General features: G+C 42.6%; 1 protein-coding gene across 4 annotated transcripts in view; it reads left to right on the forward strand.

The window, feature by feature from the left end:
* The window catches only part of LOC135977646 (ryanodine receptor 2-like), a 74,462-nt gene that overhangs the window by 23,184 nt on the left and 30,983 nt on the right, over window positions 1-20,295 (forward strand). For all 4 annotated transcript variants that reach the window (XR_010595087.1, XM_065578852.1, XM_065578851.1 and 1 more), the window contains exons 10-13: window positions 1,109-1,327; window positions 4,635-4,765; window positions 11,657-11,699; window positions 13,393-13,526. Coding sequence is in view for 3 of the 4 variants with exons in the window: in XM_065578852.1 (XP_065434924.1) it covers window positions 1,109-1,327; window positions 4,635-4,765; window positions 11,657-11,699; window positions 13,393-13,526 (527 nt within the window). In the remaining variant the exon portion in view is untranslated. The remainder of the gene's footprint in view (window positions 1-1,108; window positions 1,328-4,634; window positions 4,766-11,656; window positions 11,700-13,392; window positions 13,527-20,295) is intronic.

Here is a 20,295-nt window from a genome sequence, read left to right on the forward strand (position 1 = left end):
CATGTTTAAGAAGGATGAATTCAAGCTGGAACAGGTACAGAGAAGGGCTACTAGGATGATCCGAGGAATGGAAAACCTGTCTTATGAAAGGAGACTCAAAGAGCTTGGCCAAAAGAAGGCTGAGGGGAGATAAGATTGCTCTCTATAAATATATCAGAGGGAAAAATATCAGGGAGGGAGAAGAATTATTTAAGCTGAGTACCAGCATGGACACAAGAACAAATGGATATAAACTGGCCATCAGGAAGTTTAGACTTGAAATTAGACGAAGGTTTCTAACCATCAGAGGAGTGAAGTTGTGGAACAGCCTTCCAAGGGAAGCAGCGGGGGCAAAAGCCATATCTGGCTTCAAGACTAAGCTTGCTAAGTTTATGGAGGGGATGGTCTGATGGGATAGCCTAATTTTGGCAATTAATTGATCTTTGACTATTAGCGATAAACATGCCCAATGGCCTGTGATGGGATGTTAGATGGGATGGGATCTGAGCTACTGCAGAGAATTCTTTCCTAGATGTCTGGCTGGTGAGTCTTGCCCACATGCTCAGGGTTTAGCTGATCGCCATATTTGGAGTCGGGAAGGAATTTTCCTCCAGGGCAGATTGGTAGAGGCCCTGGGGATTTTTCGCCTTCCTCTGCAGCATGGGGCAGGGATCACTTGCTGGAGGATTCTTTGCACCTTGAAGTCTTTAAACCATGATTTGAGGACTTCAGCAGCTCAGACATCGGTTAGGGGTTTATTACAGGAGTGGGTGGGTGAGATTCTGTGGCCTGCGTTGTGCAGGAGGTCAGACTAGACAATTATAATGATCCTTTCTGACCTTAAAATCTATGACTCTATGGTCATGACCTTCCATGGATCCCCAGTGATCTGTCAAGTTCATGGTAGCTTTTCTATAGTGAGGGAATGGCAAAACCAGTCATCCCAGTGGAATAAAGTAGAGGGATCTCTGTGAGGTATTTCTAGTGGCGATTTCTTCACAAAAAAAGGTTCCCTTCCCCCCATTTACATTTTTGTTTGTCTCTGTGATTTATAGTACATAGCGTGTAGAAATGCAAAACTCCTGTCAAATTAAATAGTTTTCCCACTGAGTGTGAGTGATTTGAACAGGTCTCCACCTCTGCTGTGATAGAAGAAAAGGAAGTTCTTGTGGTAAATGCTGAGGAAGACTCCAAGTTAAACAGCCTGGAAAGCGGCTCCCATCGGATCATCGCTGTGCACTATGTCCTTGAAGAAAGCAGTGGCTATATGGAACCCACACTGCGGATTTTGGCCATCCTACACACAGTCATCTCCTTTTTCTGCATCATTGGATATTACTGTTTGAAAGTAAGAGGTCGAGGAATGTAGCACTGTTTGTTTTTGTAGACCCCTTTGCTCCTTTCCATTGAGTGATGTGCAGTGGAGCAAAATCACAGAAATTTTTCACAAACAGGGTGAGGACCCCCATGAAGAGCCACTATGTTGCTGGCTTCCCCTGTATATAAGTTATGCATGTGATGAACCTCACAAGAATTCAGAAAGGTGAGGCCTGTCATGTGAGGGAGGTGGAATCCCTCCATATGGCATGTTCTCATAGACTCAACACATGGCCATTTGCCATGTACATTAATGCAGCCCTGTTTTGGCTGAGGTGCCACCTGTGGCTTTCAAATACAAGTAGAGGGGGATACATGTGATCAGAGGAGGATAGATTACAATGGCAGCATTGCATGTCAGCTGGCTGTGCTGCACAAGAAGTGTATATTGCCAAGGGTGTATGGTAGTTGGACTAGAGTTTCTGACTGATCTCCCATGGGTGATATTCTGACAAGGCCTTCCTCTTGTCCCTTTTATACCTCCGTTAGTCTTGTTTTATCAGAAGTGGAATGCAACATATCAGCAGCTTGCTCAAAGGAGGCACATGAATAGCATTTCTCTTTGCACAGGTTTTTATGCAGTAGGAAATTATTTGGCTTCTAGTTATTTTTTCATCCTATCTTTAATTGGTTACCGTTTCTTTGCCACAGAGACAGGATCTGCTTTCCAAGTGAAGGCAAATGGTTACCAAGTGGCTGATTTCCTTATGCACTTTAAATACTTGCACAACACCAATAAATAGTGAAACACATTTTCCATGATTGGGTGTCAGGTGACATATGCAGTACCATCTCCAGGTCCTGGCTTTTGAGATACGGCTTTCTTTTTTCTGTGTGAGTTTTATGGAATGTCTCTCAAAAAATAACTTTTTATATTTATCCTCTTGGTAGACATGAATTAAACTATTGAAGTAACTGTTTGCCATAATGATTTCCCACAGTTTCTGATGCCCTGAGGAAGGCATTGTCCTTAAAAGGGACAGTTCTAGTCTCGACCTGTGGCCACTGTAGACACACGTTGCTTTAAAAAAAATCCATTTCAACTGTATTGCTTTTTATTTGTGTGCAAGATTTGTGTATGTAAATTACTGTTAAAATGGGAATGAGTAAAATCCACTAAAAACTTTTTATGAAGCTGTCTTCAAAAATATTTGAATTACAGTTTTTATATCAAGTGTAATATCCACCCTATTATCAAGTAATATAGTTTTAATTGTTATTGTTCCAATATAATGCTGTCCAGCTGTAGGCTGTGGTTCAGGTGCAGAGTCACTGATGTGGAGTGGATAAATAAAAGGTGAATCTGGGGAAATTCAGAAATAATGCTGGGAGCCTAACAGAATCACTTTTCAAAATAAAAGTCCAATAAAACAGCCCTCTGTATGTAATTAATGCTTTAGTGCAACCAAAATGTACTTTTCTGTCAGTAGCAGTTTTCTAAGGAAAGTCCATTCAAATGGAACTTGAAGATCTGCCAGCCGCATCCAGCCCCAATGGGAGGCACTTCTCTTGAATGTCAGTCACCCAGCTCATTATAGAGAGTTCTGTCCTAGGGAAGGCCTCCAGAGCCTTGCAGTCCAGATCCTCAGGGGCAGGCAAAGTGCACTGAGCACAACTCAAGGAGGCGGTGTGCAAAAGTACTTTAACGATGTCTTTTGCATTATTCTCATACCAGTGCAGCTGTTTCCCCTGCTGTGTCTTAAGAGCAGCCTCAGGACTACTTTAATTCATGCCAGTCTTTAACAGCCCCAGGTGCCTTAATGCAACCCTAGGGTTACCATATTTCAACACTGAAAAAAGAGGACAAATAACGGGAGCCCTGGCCTTGCCCCAACTCTGCCCCTTCCCCGCCCCAACCCCGCCCCCATTCCAACCCCTTCCCCAAAGTTCCTGCCCCAACTCTGCCCCCTCCTCTGAGCACCCCGCATTCCCCCTCCTCCCTCCCGCTCTGATCTTGGTTGGGGGTTGCTAAGTGCTTCCCTGCTCCCCACTCGCCCTGCAGCCTCTGCACCCCCCCTTGCCCTACAGCCTCTGTGACCACTGCTCCCCACTCACCCTGCAGCCTCTGCACCTGCCCTTGCCCTACAGTCTCTGTGACCCCTGCTCCCCACTCGCCCTGCAGCCTCTGCACGCCCCTTGCCCTGCAGCCTGTGACCCCTGCTCCCCACTCGCCCTGCAGTCTCTGCACGCCCCTTGCCCTGCAGCCTGTGACCCCTGCTCCCCACTCGCCCTGCAGCCTCTGCGCCCCCCGCCTGCCCTGCTCCCCTGCTCACCCGGCAGCCTCTGCCTGGCGGAGGCTTCGGACGCTCAGCGGCAACCGGGGCAGCGCGGGTTCCTGCAGCCCCGGCATACACCACACTCCCCGCCCCGCGCCGCAGCCTCCTTCCTGCCGCCACTGGAAACAGCTCCTGTGGCCCTGGGGCCGCAGGAAGGGTCACCCAGTGGCCGGGGGGTCCCCGCCTGCGAGGGAAGCCCGAGCCGCTGGCTGGGCCTGGCCTCCCCGTGTTCCTGCGGGCTCGGCTGGGGCGCGCAGTCCGCCCGGCCTGCGGGGGCAGCAGCGGCCCCTCCGCCACCTTCTGTGGCTGCGCCCTCCCCCTCCCCCTGCCCAAGCTCGCTACAATGTAGCCGGGGCGGCAGGGCTGGGCTGCACTGCGGACCCGGCGGGTCGTGCTGGGGCCGGGCGGCCCCTGGCTTATGCCTCTCTATTTCCCCGGACATGTCCAGCTTTTTGAAAATTCCCCCCGGACGGGGATTTGAGGACCAAAAAGCCGGACATGTCCGGGGAAATGCAGACGTATGGTAACCCTATGCAACCCCAGATGAGCCTGACATAGGAGCATGCCCAATGTGCTGCTCACTTTTTAGCCATGCCCCTTTTCACCCTGCTATGCTGACAGCAGGAAAGGTGTGTGGTCTACAAACCCTTATATTGGCTCTGTGTCACCGTAGGATCCTCCTGGCATTTGTCTGAGCCTTCTTGGGTTAATGGCCACAGTACTGAAACAGTGCAGTGCAAAGTCATTGTATGGCACTGAAGGATCTGGGCCTCATTCATCTATACATACCCAGGTTCCTGGCATTAGTCAAATACTTGACTGTTTGAAAGACTACTGTAGCTTATGTGTAGTATGCAATTTTTCCTTCTGATTGCTGGTTTAGCTTCATTCAATCTGTGCATTCAATTTTTATAAGCAGTTAGCTGTTCTTAAAAGATAGCAGCTCCCAGAGCTGTCACTGATTTTGAACTAATTTTTAATATGTTTATTTTTCTATTGCAGGTTCCACTGGTTATTTTTAAGCGTGAAAAGGAAGTTGCAAGGAAATTGGAATTTGATGGGCTGTACATTACAGAACAGCCTTCAGAAGATGATATTAAAGGGCAGTGGGACAGACTCGTCATCAACACACAGTGAGTGTTTTTACTTTAGCTTTTATAGCTGTGTACAGAATTTTCTGGAATACACACATTGTATATAGCTAGCTCTCAAGTTTCTCAGAAGTGGACGATGGCGATGGGGATTAGGCTTCCAGCAAAATAATCCAATAGACTGTAAGCATCTGTAGGAATTATTGTATATCATGATTGTTAGTCTGTGTTCTGAGGGCCTGAATCTGAAATGACTTGCCCTGCAAAAAAACCAAGGCACAATGAAGTTCACGTTGGTAAGTATGATATTTACTAACAAATGCGACTGCCACAGATACTGGGTGAACTGCACTTTGGAACCTTTTAGACCGCCTTGAGTGTGCCCCTCAGGTGACAGGCCCAGGTTCCTGCACCTCATTCTGGGCAGAACCACATGGTCCATCCACTCTGGATCTGGGTCTCTGGACGTCAATCCTAACTGTGTTGACACCCAACTCAATTTGGCACCTGTAGCCCTTTCGCTCTGGGGACCTGTGATCAGTCAAGTTGACTAAAGCAACTCAGAAACAATGCCTTCCAAACAAAGTATTATTTATTCATTCCCCCAAAGGCACAAAAGCATGCAGAGCAAAGTGTAGAAACAGTAAATGGCATGGGTATTACACAACAGTCTTTCCTTGCCAGATTTTTGTAAACTCCCTTCATCCCAGCTAATCCCCCACTCTTACTGGGAGAAAACAGACTGTCCTGCTCACAGCAGGCTTTCTCTGTCTTCCTGTGTTCCCTTGCCAGCCTGTCAGCTCTCGCTCACACTTCCAGGGCCGGCTTTAGCCACTCATTAACCTCCCAACCTTGTCTAGGCCACAGTGGCTTAGTGGGTTTTTTTGGACCTCTCTCTTCTTAACCTTGGCAAACGAGCTGTGTCATCAGGGGCTGAGGAGTCACCTCTTCACAGCTATAAAACTGGCTATTCTGAGTGCTCTATCATAGTTTTATCTTTCCCATCTGGTTGCTTTAACAACCTCTTTTTAGCTAATTCTATAACAAGTAACTCATCATAAACACAGACACAGAGGTATGTACCATAGTCATGAAACATAAAAGTTATTTCCCAGTTTATCACAGTTGCGCTAACACTGTACCATGACACACAACTGTAGAAAAATATTGGGCAAAAACATGCACACAAAATAAAGCTTCTTCGGGTTGGGAAAAAAACCCTTCAATTTGACACACACAATGAAGTTAGCTAACACCTGCCTTCAGACTGCAATGTACTGTGGTGCAGAGTAAAAAGAGTGAGAAATAGAAACAGATGTTGCTTTCTCAGAATACTTGATTTTCTCATTATGTTTTTTAAAAAGAGAATTAACTGGTTATAACAGGAACTTTATTTGCATTGTTCAACTGAATAAGAATAACACTTGAAGACATATACAGTATCTGGAAAACTCAGATATCTAATAATAAAATTGTTCAGATGTTATTAAAAAGCTATAGAGCTTCCTCTGGTGTGGCCTGCCTCTCTCCAGAACTGGAGAGTAGTTTCTGGCTCTTGGTAGGTTACAGACAGAGTGTTCAATAGTCTGGAGGTCAAGAATGAAAGGAAAGAAAATAAAACAAAGGAAGTGGTAGGAAGATACCAGAAAAGGGTAACATATATAAAAGCGGGGAAGAGTGAAGAGAAGAGGTGAGCAAAGGGAAAAATACATTTTAAAAGGGTCCAGAAAGAGGACGACGTGGGGGGAAAGAGAAGATAACAGGAGAAAGGAATTGAGGGATATGAAAATAGAAAGGTGAATGGTGGTAAACAGAAGGTTAGATACAGTGATGTATCTATTTGTAGTGTGCCAATCATCATGAAACATAGCCATCAATGGAAGAATTAAAATTCCCTTTATCATCCAAGTAGGACTCTCTTCTGTGTTCCTTTGTGGGTTTGTTGTGTTAATTGTTTTCAGAGAGAAAGAGAGAGCTTACATGTTAGTTTATTGCTACCTCTATTAAGGGGAAGGTCTTAGCAAAGAAAGGGCAGTTCTTGAGGTGGTTGGGCCCCTGGTTTCTTTAAGGGCTTTGAAAATGAGTGCCAAATACTTAAAATGCAATGGGACCCATGTGCAGCACACAGGGACTTGAAGTACAGTAATATATTCCTGTGTGTCTATCTCACTCAGAGAACAGGCATTTGAAAATAATACTTAGCCCTGCCTTGAGTGCAGGGGACTGGACTAGATCACCTCTCAAGGTCCCTTCCAGTTCTATGATTCTATGATTCTGCTATGTAGAACTCATTACAGTAATCCAGCAGGGAAGTAACACAGACATAGATCAATAACTGACAGTCTTCAGTCTTCTTGCTTGTGAGAGGTAGAAAAGTGTTTCTGTTCATGTCTGGATGAGGAAGACAATGGTAGTGAGTAGATGAAATTATTTCAAAGATCTAGCAGAGGCTCATGGCTGTGACAGCCCCTTCAGTTGAGAACACTAGTCCAAGTACTGTGGCGGAGATGCTCAGATGTTAAGGCACACTTAACCTAATTTTACACCATCGTATCCAAATTGATAAAGAGGCTGGGAACTTGTTTTTATACCACCAGGTAAGAAGAAAACTCAGCACACTCCTGGTTAACCTGATCACAGAGATCACCCCTTTGCTAATTCAAGGTTACAGTGCTGCAATACCTGTTTCCTAGAGCTGTTGGAAGCTGCATTGACATGGCAATTAGTCCAAAATACAGCTGTCTGTCTCCTAAGCATAAGAGTATCAGAGGGGTAGCCGTGTTAGTCTGAATCTGTAAAAAGCAATAAGAGTAACTGAGAACATGTCATGCTAGTGCTCTTCCTAATATGCTGGTTTCCCCATTGAGTATCAGGGCCAGTTCAAGTTCTTATTAATAAATTGTGAGGCCAGAAGTGATCATTGTGATCATCTAGTTTGACCTCCTGCATAACTCAGGCCAAGGACTTCCCTGAATTTATTTCTGTTTAATCTTGATTTAAAATTTGCAGTGGTGGAGGATCCACCACAACCCTCATGGTTTGTCCCAAAGGTTAATTAACCTTGTTTTTAAAAATCTGTGCTTTATTTTGAGTCTGAATTTGCCTAGCTTCGGTATCCAGCTATAAGATCTTTTTATATGTTTGTCTGCTAGATTGAAGAGTCTTCTATTATCAAATTTCTATTCCCCATGTAGGTGCTTATAAGATATGTCTACAGTCCAATGAAAGATCTGTGGCATGGCTGTGTCTGGCCTGGGTCAGCTGACTTGAGCTCACGGGGCTCAGACTCTGGGGCTATAAAATTGCAATGTAGACATTTGAACTTGAGCTGGAGCCTGGGCTCTGAGACCCTTCTCCCCTTGTGGGGTTTCAGCGCCTGGGCTCCAGCCTGAGCCCGAATGTCTACACTGAAGTTGTATAGCCTTACAGCCTGACCCTGTGAGCCCGAGTCAGCTGACCTGGGCTCTGAAACTCTGTGCGATCGATTTCCTTCTTTTTTTTATCACAAAGTAGACATACCCATAGACTGTGATGGAGTCACCTCAGAACCATCTCCTTGATAAACTAAATAGATTGATTTCTTATGGTCTTTCACTATAAGGCAATGTGTTCCAGACCTTTAATAATGTATGTGGCTTTTCACTGAACCCCCCTAATTTTTCAGCTATCTTCTTGAACTTTGAACACCAAAATTGGACGGTGTTCCAGTCGCAGTCACATCAGTGCCAAATGCAGAAGTAATCTATTCCTAATTAATATCCCCCATTTACACACCCAAGAGTTATATTAGCCCTTTTGGCCATATCATCACTCTAGGAGCTCAGGTTAAGCTGATTATCCACCATAAGCCTGAAGTCTTTTTCACAGTCGCTGCTTCCCAGGATAGAGTCCCCATCCTGTAAGTATAGCTTGCAGGCTTTGTTCCTAGAGGTATGACTTTACCTTTGACCATATTGAAATGCATATTGTTTATTTACACTCAGCTTACTTGACAATCCAGATTCTCTGTGTTAGGGACCTGTCTTCTTCATTATTTATGACTCCCCCAATTCTTGTGTCATTTTCAGACTTTATCAGTGATAATTTTATGTTTTCTTCCAGGTCACTGATAAAAATGTTAAATAGCACAGGGTCAAGAACCAGACCCATGTTGGACTGGCATTGATTCTATAACCCTCCTTCAATTCTTTACTAATCGAGTCTCATATCAGCCGTTCTATTATCTTGCCTGGAATTGATGTTAGATTGACAGGCCTATAATTACCTGCTTACCCTTTTTAAATATTGGCACAACATTAGCTTTCCTACAATCCTTTGGAACTTCCTCGGTGTACAAAGACTAATTGAAAATAACCATTAGCAGTGCAGAGAGCTCTTCCGCCAGTTCTTCTAAAGCTATTGGATGCAAGCTATCTGGTTCTGTTGCCTTAAATCATCTAACATTAGTAGTTGCTGTTTAATATCCTCCTGTGTTACCAATGGAATGGAAAGTATGTCATCATCTTCTTATGGTCTGAATACATAATCTGGCTTTTTCCCCAAACACAAATCAGAAATATGTATTCAATACTTCTGACTTTTTAAATAATTCAATCATTTCCATAGAGCAATGGATCAATATCATTGTTAGGCTCATTTTTGTTCTTAATATACTTAAACTTCTTATTTTTCTTGCTCTGAACATAAGAACAGCCATACTGTCAGACCAAAGGTCCATCTAGCCCAGTATCATCAAGCCCAGTGTCTTCCAACAGTGGCCAATGCCAGGTGCCCCAGAGGAAATGAACAGAACAGGTAAACATCAAGTGATCCATCCCCCATGACCTATTCCCAGCATCTGATGGTCAATTGATTTCTCTTTGTGTCTTTTTCCTTCCCTTATCAATTTTCTACAATTGCTAGCTTCTAATTTATATTCATTGCTATCAATTTACCCTTTTTCCCATTTGTTATATATTGTTTTATTTTCTTGTAGTTGCTTTTCTTAGTTCTCATCTTTAAAGTCTCTTGTGGAGCAGAGATCAACTGCCTAATGGATCACCTCTCCCTCTCCCATTCAACAAACATTGTGATCAACAGGTACACTGATATCCAAAACAAGGCTAATATGATCTAGAGACAAGTCATTTTCAGAGAAAAAGTCTAACTGTGGAACTTCCTACATAAGGTTGACCTTTCCTCCTCCAGAGCATTGCAGTCTCATCACTTAACCTAACTCTATCATGAACCAAAGTACTCTCCACTCCCAATAGAGTTCCACCCAAAAGAAAAGACATCACATGGCATACACATCAGCAGGTTAGGTGAGCATGCAGTCCTGCACAGTGAATGCTAAAGCTTAAATTCTTGTATTTGTCACCTAGATACTACAGTGGTTGACCCTCTAAATGCATGTATACATAGATAGACATAGAACTGAATTGAATATTAATCAAAGATTGCCCACTTTGACAAGGTGATGTGCTGAGGCCCTAGATTGAGGGGACAGTTATGATTTCTGCTAGATTTACAGAGTGCATTCCTCTTCTGACTTGTATCCCGAATTAGAAGTGATCCATGACATTTGTGGTTACAAAAATTTCTGTTCCAGATGAGGCAGATGCATTTAGTATAGCTGTGTTTCATTTACATATGAAGGATGTCTTTCACTCCTGTTCCCACAGAGCATCACTACCAGAAATCTTGTGACCATACTTACTTCCTCCATTACAAATTCATTCCTTCCTCTCAGTGCTGCCATCATCCTAGCTAAACAACTCTACTTCTCCAAATTAATTGAATTACATGTCCACAATCCCAGCCACCTTTTTGCTACCTGTGTCTCCTCAGACCCTCCCCTCCTCCACTGCTCTCTCTGCACCGGTTTCTTTCAAGATATCTTAGTGGATGTCTAGCCATGGACAACACCACCTGTCACCTTGCCTGTCACCCCAGCCCATAACCCGGGCTTAATCTTTGATTTGGACCTCTCTGTAGGTCCTCACATCCAGGATGTCTACATCTTGTTGATTCTTTCTGCATAACATATGTAAGATATGGCTTTTCTTATCCATTTACAGAACTGAAACTCTTGTCCAAGCTATCATCTCACATCTCAATAATTGCAACAGCCTTTTCTCTGGACTTGGCAAATGTAATCTTTCCCGTTTATATCCATTCAGAATGATTTAGCAAGGATCATTCTCTTGTGCTATTGCATTGGCCATGTCACCCTTCTCTTTGAATCCCTCTACTGGCTCTCCCCCTTCTCTATCACATCAAAGAGAAGCTCCTGGTCCTCACTTTTAAGACTCTTTACCATCAATCCCTTACATTCCTGTTATCTGTCATTCAATACTGAAATGTCAGTTCCCACTCTAATCATGCCTCTAATTCCCACTTGTTAAATTTTGAAACAAGCACCTTTGTCCTTTCTCCCATGCTGCCCCTCATGCTTAGGAGAAGCTCCTCCTGCCCCCATAAACATGTGCAAAGCTGTCTTTTTGTTCAGTGTTTGTACAGTGTCTGGGGTGCTATGGTAGTACAAATAATAGATAAAAATAATAATGATGATAAGTGAGCCCATAGCATATCACAGTGTTCTCTAATGGCTTAATGTGGATGTTGATGGAGAAAGATCAAGCCTTATAAACTCTGCACATTAGACAGGGCGAATACCACCATCATTTTTATGGCAACATTTTAATTTCCAGCTAGGTACGCTCTGTATTTGATTTAGTTAACCCTGCAGATATAGGAATTCTACATCACTTTCCAACAATGTTTCTGGAGCCCATACATAGGAGAACTTCACTGCCTTCAACAGGAATTGTCTGTCTATGGATTGCAAGACCAGACCATTGTATGTGCATTTTCTCATTCTTGTTATTTTTTTTTATACTACTCGGTACAACAATAATCCTCAAAGTATCTTTTCTCATCTATATTTTTCAGATCATTTCCTAACAACTATTGGGATAAGTTTGTTAAAAGAAAGGTAATGCTTTATATTGTTTTTCAATAGGCTTGATTATTTTTCAGGTTTTTTTAAGTTTATTGGAATTTTGTGCTGATTTTTGGTGTAATAGAAGATGGTACATTTCTCTAAAATATATATATGCTGTAGATTACTGTGTCTACCATTCTACACTATTTTAAATTCCTCACCTACTTTGTGCATGTAGTTACACATTTTTTGCATAGAAGTTGGGCAATTAATTTTGAAAATTTGTTCCACATAATTTAGAGATCATGATGGTCCCTTATGACCTTAAAGTCTATAAGTTTATAAGTCTATTTGCCTTTTTAAATAAAAATCAGAAATGTAAGATGCATGTGAAATTTTGTATGTGTGTATATTACATACACGCAACCGTATGTTTTTTGTGTGTGTGTACGTACATATCTACCTATTTATAGAAGATTATCCATCAACAGATAGATAACATTAAGGAGTTGTGATAGCTGCTTAAATATGAACATTGATGCTAGTTTCTTATAAATATTACTGTCAACTGCTTCTCCAGTTTCCACGAATAAAACCTGATCTTCGTGACAATTTTATAGATCTCAATATCATCCACAGGAAAAAAATATTTCTAAGGAGTTTGATAAAGATCAAAAAAGGAGTTTTAAAGTTGTTGGGTCAGTTTTTTGTCTGTCACACAGGCTTCATACCAGTGTGACTCCACTGATTTCAGAGAAATAATGTTTTTTATTGAAAATTTATCAGAAATTGACTTTTAAAATATTTCTCACTTTTTTGGCTTGTAATAATTATTACTTTGGCTAAAAAATTATGTTTTATTAGGCTTGCTGAGGAAGATGCCATTTGTATATTTGAAGGGGTTGTTGGGAGATAGATAGATAGATAGCGAAAGTCTGCACTAAAGTTGTCTAGGAAGGCTAATCAGGGGCTCATAAATGAAAATTTATTAAAAAGTAGCCAATGGAAAGCTGAGGGGAAAAAGAAAGGATTATGTTTTCAATCAGACTGTAGAATGCCTGGTTTAGTATGCTGGGGTAGAGAAATACTCTGAACAGACGTGAGTGTCTTAGAAGCAAAATGCAGTGTTTTAAGGAAGGGTTCTTTGTTTTACACACTTTTTCTGCTCCCCAGGGTACTGCCTAAGTCACAATAATGCAGAGATGTTTTTATGCATATACCAAAAAAAAAAAGGCCTCAAAATGTACAAAAAATATCCACCAAAGTCTAAACCACAAATTATTAGGCGACTATACAATACTATTTCTTATTCAGTTATGTGCCTGTAATCTGTAATGTTTTCCTTTGGGTATATTTTTGCAAAGGTTAAAAATAAGTAAATCTTGTGGGATAAGAGTGAGTAATGAAGTATTCGGAAGTGATAGGGGACTGGTTACATCCTGTAATTGTTTATGTCCAGCTATTTTAATGTTTGCAGATATTTTGTGAAAGGGGCAGAATATATGGAAGCATAGATATAATATTTTTGGGTGTTAGCTGGAATTCACTGAAACTCACTTTCAACTGTTAGTCCTGTTAACGAGGTTTTTTTTAACCAGATATATTAAGCATATTTCGAGTAACTTATTTTAAGATGGAAACAATTATATCTTATTTAATCAGATGTAAAAGAATAATCAGAGTAATGAAAACATGACCATTCTCCCACCTGACTGATTGTGTTAAACATTCCTCTGATCTTTAGGTTATGGATAAATACGGGGAGTTCTATGGCCGGGACCGAATCAGTGAGTTACTAGGAATGGACAAGGCTGCTCTGGATTTTAGCGATGCCCGAGAAAAAAAGAAACCGAAGAAAGATAGCTCCTTATCTGCGGTGTAAGTACTTCCCTCTGGTTTTGTGTATAAATTAAAACCAAGCATTTGACATTTGTTATCTAGCTTTGAATGTTGTGGCCGTGCTTCGGAGGCGCTGATTCCATGGGTGCTATAGGGCTGGAGCACCCAGGGGAAAAAATAGCAGGTGCTCAGCATCCACCAGCTACAGCTGTTTAGCGGCACCCCCAATCAGCTGTTTGGCAGCTCGGGGAGAACGGCAGGTTAGCGGGGGCCTCAAGGGGTGGGGGCGGAGCGAGAGTCAGATCTGGGGGGCGGAGTGAGGGCAGGGCCCTTGGGGGCGAGGCCTCAGGCGGAGCAGGGGTGGAGCAGCCCCGTGAGGCAACAGAAGTCTGCGCCTTGCTGTGCTTATTCTGTACATGATAAATGTTCTTGATTTTATGATGTAGTGAATGTCCTGGACAAACAGAAGTTAGAGAGCTACAGTAGACAGAGAAGTCATAGAACAGCAAATTATGTTATGGCTGTGGATTTATTTTGTTATATTAATGTTTGAATGCATAATATGGCCATTGTTTTAATAAGGCCTAATGATAGCAGTGCTGGAAATTTTATTATCTTCATTTGATGGTTCATGCAATACTAATCAGCCAGAAAAAAATGGACAGTGTGGTACATCATACATTCCAATTTTAAAAACAAGTGAAAAGAAATGACATGTTGTTAATAGACAATGCCATGAATGCTGTATAATCTAGAAAATTAGATGTGTGGTCTTGGAAACTTTGCTTAATTGGCTTTATGCAGTGTAGTTGTAGCTGCGTCAGTCCCAGGATATTAAAGAGACAAGGTGGGTAAGGTAATATCTTTTATTGGACCAACTTCTGTTGATGAGAGAGACAAGTTTTTGAGCCACACAGAGCTCTTCTTCAGGTCTGGGAAAGGAACTCCCAGCATATCAGAAAAATGCAAGGTGGAACAGATTGTTTAGCAGAAGTAGTTAGCGCATATTGTAAGGGACCATTCAAGGTAGAGAGGCCTGTTAACACCTCTGCCATCATAGGACAAAGAGGGGATTAGTGAGGTTACAGATTGTTGTCCTGGTCTGTGGGGATCTTGCTTCTGATGGTGAACTTGGAGAGGGTGGGGGGTTGTTTGAAGGCCAGAAATGGGGGGAGGGGTTAGGAAAAATTTCTTTCAGGATGGGGTTGCCATCAAATATAGGTTGTAGTTGTTTGATGATACCACTAGTAACATGCTCACTTTACCATTTGTCTATCAAAGTCACCTTCTTAGTAGCCATCACATTGGCGAGACGGGTGGGGTGAGCTGGTGGCCCTTATGGCTGACCCACAGCTGTATTCCATCAGGATAGTTTCATTGTGACTATAACCTAAGTTCATCCCCAGAGTAGTCTCTGACTTCCACATAAATCAGACTGTACACTTACCTGCATTTTTTCCTGAACCTCATATTATCAATAAGGACCAAAGATTCCATTCTCTGGATGTATGTTGAGGTTTGCTGTTCTGCCTTCAGAGAACAAAACCCTTTAGGAAACACCTAGACTGTTCATGGCCCTAGCAGAGCAAAGGCTATCAATGTGGATTTGAGGCTGTATCTTGCTGTATCTTGTTACCACTTATATAATCAGAGAAATATAAGATTGGAAGGGACCTCGATAAGTCATCTAGTCCAGTCCCTTTCCAGTGAGGCAGGACTAATATTATCTACACCATCCCTGGCAGGTGTTTGTCTAACCCAGTGGTGCCGGAAGGTGGGGGCAGAGGTGGAACAGGCCCTGGCCCCCTTCCCCTCCTCTTTTACCTGTGGCCTTGCCCCCCAGGCAGGCTATAAGGTAAGTGCCCCGGGTGGTGGAGAAATGGCCTGGGAGCTGCTCTCGGGCCCCCCAGCCAAGGCAGGTGAAGGGTCTGGGGCTCTCCACAGTGGCCCAGGTAGCTGTTACCCCGGCCAGGCTCCAGCTTCTGGCCTGGCCAGAGGGTGGGGCCTCAGAGCAGCAGCCAGGCCAAGGTAAGAGCAGCCCAGGGGGCCTGGAACAGTGTGGGGAGTCCCAGACCCTCCACCTGCCCTGAGTGGTGCATCCCGGGGCGGGGGGGAACATGGGCCGGGGGCTGCTCTTGGGCTCCCTGCCCAGGTCGTGTGGAGGGTCCGGGGCTCCCCACAGTAGCCCGGGCCCCCTCGGTGGCTCTTACCTTACCCGGCTTCTGGACTGATCAGCGGGTAGAGCCATGGGGTATAGGTGGGGCCAAAGAAGCGGTGGGGCCTCATGGGCCCTCCACTTTTATGAAGGATCCGGCACCCCAATCTAACGTGTTTTTATAAATCTGCAATTGGTGCTTCCCTGTAGGTGCTTTGAACAGTTTTTATAGATGCACATTAAGATGTTTCAGGCAGAAAAGTTCAGAGTTCTAATTCCAGTTAACATTACAGCATCAGTAGACTTCCTGAGGAGGAAAACAAATGTAGTATTTGGAAAAGAAAAACCTTTTGCTTGTAGTAGCTGAATGAAGTGGACCTTTAAAGAAACTGTGACTATATTGGTGCTTTTGAAGATGGTGGACTAATAGCACAGGCGGTTGCCAAACATAGTGCAGGCAGGTTCTGTACAACTGCTAGGGCACTACTCTGCCAGTTCATCAGTACTATGACCTGTGACATCCCCACAATTGCAGACTTGGCTCTCTTGATGCCATAGTGTTTTTGTGTTCCATAGTGTTTAGGCAAATGTTCCCTTGAAACTAAGGTGAAAGCGCCAGACTTAACTGTTTTCTTAATGGAGTTGTAGATTTGTGCATTTGTTCAGTTATATATTGTGTCTTGGAAATCCTGCAACTATTTTGAAGCAGTTAATTGTTCACGTGGTATTTGCATACTAGCCACCAATCTAAGCATTCTGAAAATTTTTAAAATTACCATCACAACCAGTCCTAGTTTCTACTTTTCTGCATTTGAGGGGATTTTAGAACTATTTTTTCCATCATTTCATAATGCCATTTCACTCTCTAACTAAGGAAATTATTAGCTAATGTGGTGACAATGATTCTTAGAAAAACAAAGTATCAGGGGGTAGTCGTGTTAGTCTGTATCTACAAAAACAACAAGGAGTCTGGTGGCACCTTAAAGACTAACAGATTTATTTGGGCATAAGCTTTCGTGAGTTAAAACCTCACTTCTTCGGATGCATAGCATCCGAAGGTTTTAACTCACGAAAGCTTAAGCCCAAATAAATCTGTTAGTCTTTAAGGTGCCACCAGACTCCTTGTTGTTTTTGTTAGAAAAACAAAGTTGTGGAGAAGAATTAGCTCTTAATCTGTTTTATAAAATGTAAGGTGTTTTAATTGTTACCACATCAAAAGTGTAGAAGTACAGGAATGAAAAGACTGTGAGCAACCAAATGTGTTCTCAAATATACATACAACCATCAAGCACAAATAGGTCACCCCTAATACAAGCCAAAAAGAGTAACCACCTTAATCCAGAACCCAAAAAGCTCTAATGACTTTCCAAGTCGGTAGCGGACATAAAGATCTTACTTGGTCTCCACTTTGTCTGTCTCCCATACACCTCAAGAAAGTGACTGAGTTCTCTTCTCCTCATGAAAAGTCTCTAGTATCTGTTAATCCAATGATACATCCAAGGCAGGAAGAGCAGAGGGACACAAGACTTGAAGCAATTGAAGTTTTTACTGCCATTACTTTCCTTATCCTCTAAAACTGGGTCGTCTTAAAATACCAGATCCTCCAGGATTAAAGAGAATGCCTCTTGACCTGCCAAGGCCCAAATGTGGGGTGCAGTTTGTAAAAAAGACCCAAAATGAGGGAAACCAAATTATTCACTCAGTAAACTAAAATGCTGTAGGATTCATTCATGTAATGTAAATAATGCTTTTGTAACCTCTATTTCTTGATTCTTTACTTCTGATGTAAAAAAAATGTCAACGTGAAAAGTGAGAGGACACCAAATTTTTCTGAAATGAAGGTAACTTTGGGACTAAAATAAGGGGCATTTTGAGAGGTGTACTCACTAAGTTATCAGAAGCATCCAGTTCTGAATGGTGCTTCTAGGGTCTGCATAATCCCCTCCTTTAGGACTGGTTCAGTGCTTCCAACCTTTAGGATTCACACAGTAGGTATCCTATGTTCTAACTGGGCAACAGCCCCTTTTAGTTAAGTGTTCCTTATCTGAAGAGCCTCAAGTTTTACCTTGGCCTCAGGAGTGAGGTGCATGCCCTCTGTGGGTGCATGCCCATGCAGAAAAGTAAGGGGGGGGATGTAAGGAGCTGCTTACTCCCTTGTTCAGGCTACCCACCCAGGGCCGGCTCCAGGATTTTGGCCACCCCAAGCAGCTAAAACAAACAAACAAACAAACAAAAAAGCCGCGATCGCGATCTGCGGCGGCAATTCGGCGGGAGGTCCTTCACTCCCAGGCGGAGTGAGGGACCGTCTGCCGAATTGCCGCCGAATACCTGGACGTGCCGCCCCTCTCCAGAGCGGCCGCCCCAAGCACCTGCTTGAGAAGCTGGTGCCTGGAGCCGGCCCTGTACCCACCTTGCCATTAGACTGCTACTTCCACTCCTGCAGAGTTTGACAGGGAGTGGGCGGGGCTATGTACAGCTGAACTGATGCAGAGTGGAATGGAGTGAAAAGTGGAATGGGACAGCTTACTCCACCCCATGCCACCTCCTGCCCCAAGCAAGAGAAAAGCAGGGAATGATTAGGCATTTGAATGTCAGTCTGGTTTGTGCCCTGCTTCTGCTCAACTACATGCTGCTCCTTAATTGAGCTGGATTGTAAGGTTAAAATCCAACCCAAAGTGTCTGGAATTGAAAACAGTTTATCATAGCGAGCTCCTGGTACGCCCTTATTTTGACATCTGTATCATCAGAGCTTGTTTGCCTCAAAGAATAATCCATGTCCTTCACATACTTGGTTTCTATTCAGGAAATTAGATATCAGGATAAACAACATAAGTGTTAACTTTTCTGGGAGCAATTATAGACTCTAAAGTGAATTCTGCTTTCCTTCAGCAAGATAACTTGAGAGCTTAAGAAAAGCCATTGTTAAGTCAATAGGTCAACTAGTAGGAATAGTCAGATCTTAAATAACAGTATGTGTTCTGATGGCCTTCCTGTATCATTGTCACCCCTTTTGTGAAGCTAATAATGCAGCTCCTACAGGTATACCTACCTCTCAGTGAAGAGAGTTATTCGTAAATACATTGTCCTCAGATGGTGGTGGTACCTTTTGGTTCTACTGTTCCTATTTCTTCATCCAGTTTAGGGTTGGAGTGTCACCTTGCAGTTTATGGTCTGGAAACTACAAGAGACCAGGCTGTATATCAGTTGAACAGCTTTGAACCATAATATTGGCTCTTAGATTTTATATTTCAACTGTGAAAGGAAAACAGATCACATCCCAACAGACAAACTGCAATATGTTATTTTGATCAGTCAAGATAGGGCCCAGCTCTTCTCCTCTGCAGGGGTCAAGTCTTGTAGTTTTGAAGGATATGTTCAAAACAATGGCACAGATTTAATGGAGTTGCTCAGAATTTCACCAGGGTAAATGGCAGCAGAATCTAGACTAATACCCTTCCATTGTTGCCTCACTGTAATAAGGCGCAGAGTACTCTCAGGCAGTCATCTGAATTGGAGGACTCAAGACCCAAAATAACTAGTCCACAGAGGAATCTATTTTTTCCCTCCAGGTAGAGTCGTCTAAAGCTGTCTGCTTCTAGGCCAGTGTCAGAAGTACTGTTCAAGGATGCTCTCGTACCCATAGGAGTGCAACAATTGCTTATTCTTTTTGAATGTTTGAGACAACGAATGTGCATTCAAGTATGACAGACACTTGAGATCTCATTAAGCAGTTTGGAGGTGGTCAGATACAAAGACACCATAATTTGCTTGTCCTGGGGAGAAAAAGTTACATTATACAAAACGTTTCTAGCCAAGAAGGCTATTGAACACAATGTGAACTTAGCCAATAGTATTCCAAGGGGAACTGATAACCATACAAGTTTTCCCTTTTGATTTGCATCTGCAATAGCATGCCCTGTGTAAATTTTATATTATAACATTCTATTAATTTTGTCAACTGTATCAAGTAATGTGCAAACTTGAAATAAATAGGGTAAAGAGATGATATGGAAAACAAATTGCTATGGGTATGAAGATAAGTAATAACACAGTCTTTAAAAAAATTAATAACATTTGTATTTTGCTTAAAAACATTAATTTTCACATGATTTCGAGTACTGTGAACTGGATATGTAGTATGCAAATGGGGAAACTGAATCACAGAGAGGTCAATGAACTTGCTTAAGACCACACACCAAATCAGTAGTAAAACTGGGGTTAGGACTCAAATACTCTTAGTCCCCATGTGTGGCCTACTAGGCCATGCTTCTCTCTGTGTTAAAACTATTTCTATTTCTGTCAGCAGAGATTGTTTATTAAAAACCCAATGGTGCCACTTCTCACAGTGAGCAGTCCTATGGAAATCAATGGGTGTTTGCGTGTGGCAAGATACTAAATGAGTGTTAATACAGTATATGATTTACTGTATCATCTAAACCATTTCTGTGGTAGAGTGAAATTTATATAGTGAAAAATATGTATTATAATAGTAGTGTGAGAATGAGTGCAAAGGACAAATTTTCCACTAATCCAGACAACCACCAACTTTACAATTCTTCTGTGTTAAGTAACTGGCATTTTTATAAGTAAAATCAACGTAATCACAATTAAAATACGTTGTAAGGTCCTTTGGACAGAGACTGTTGTCCTAAT

The sequence above is a fragment of the Chrysemys picta genome, unplaced genomic scaffold, assembly GCF_011386835.1.
Source record: "Chrysemys picta bellii isolate R12L10 unplaced genomic scaffold, ASM1138683v2 scaf5, whole genome shotgun sequence".
Taxonomy (NCBI): domain Eukaryota; kingdom Metazoa; phylum Chordata; order Testudines; family Emydidae; genus Chrysemys; species Chrysemys picta.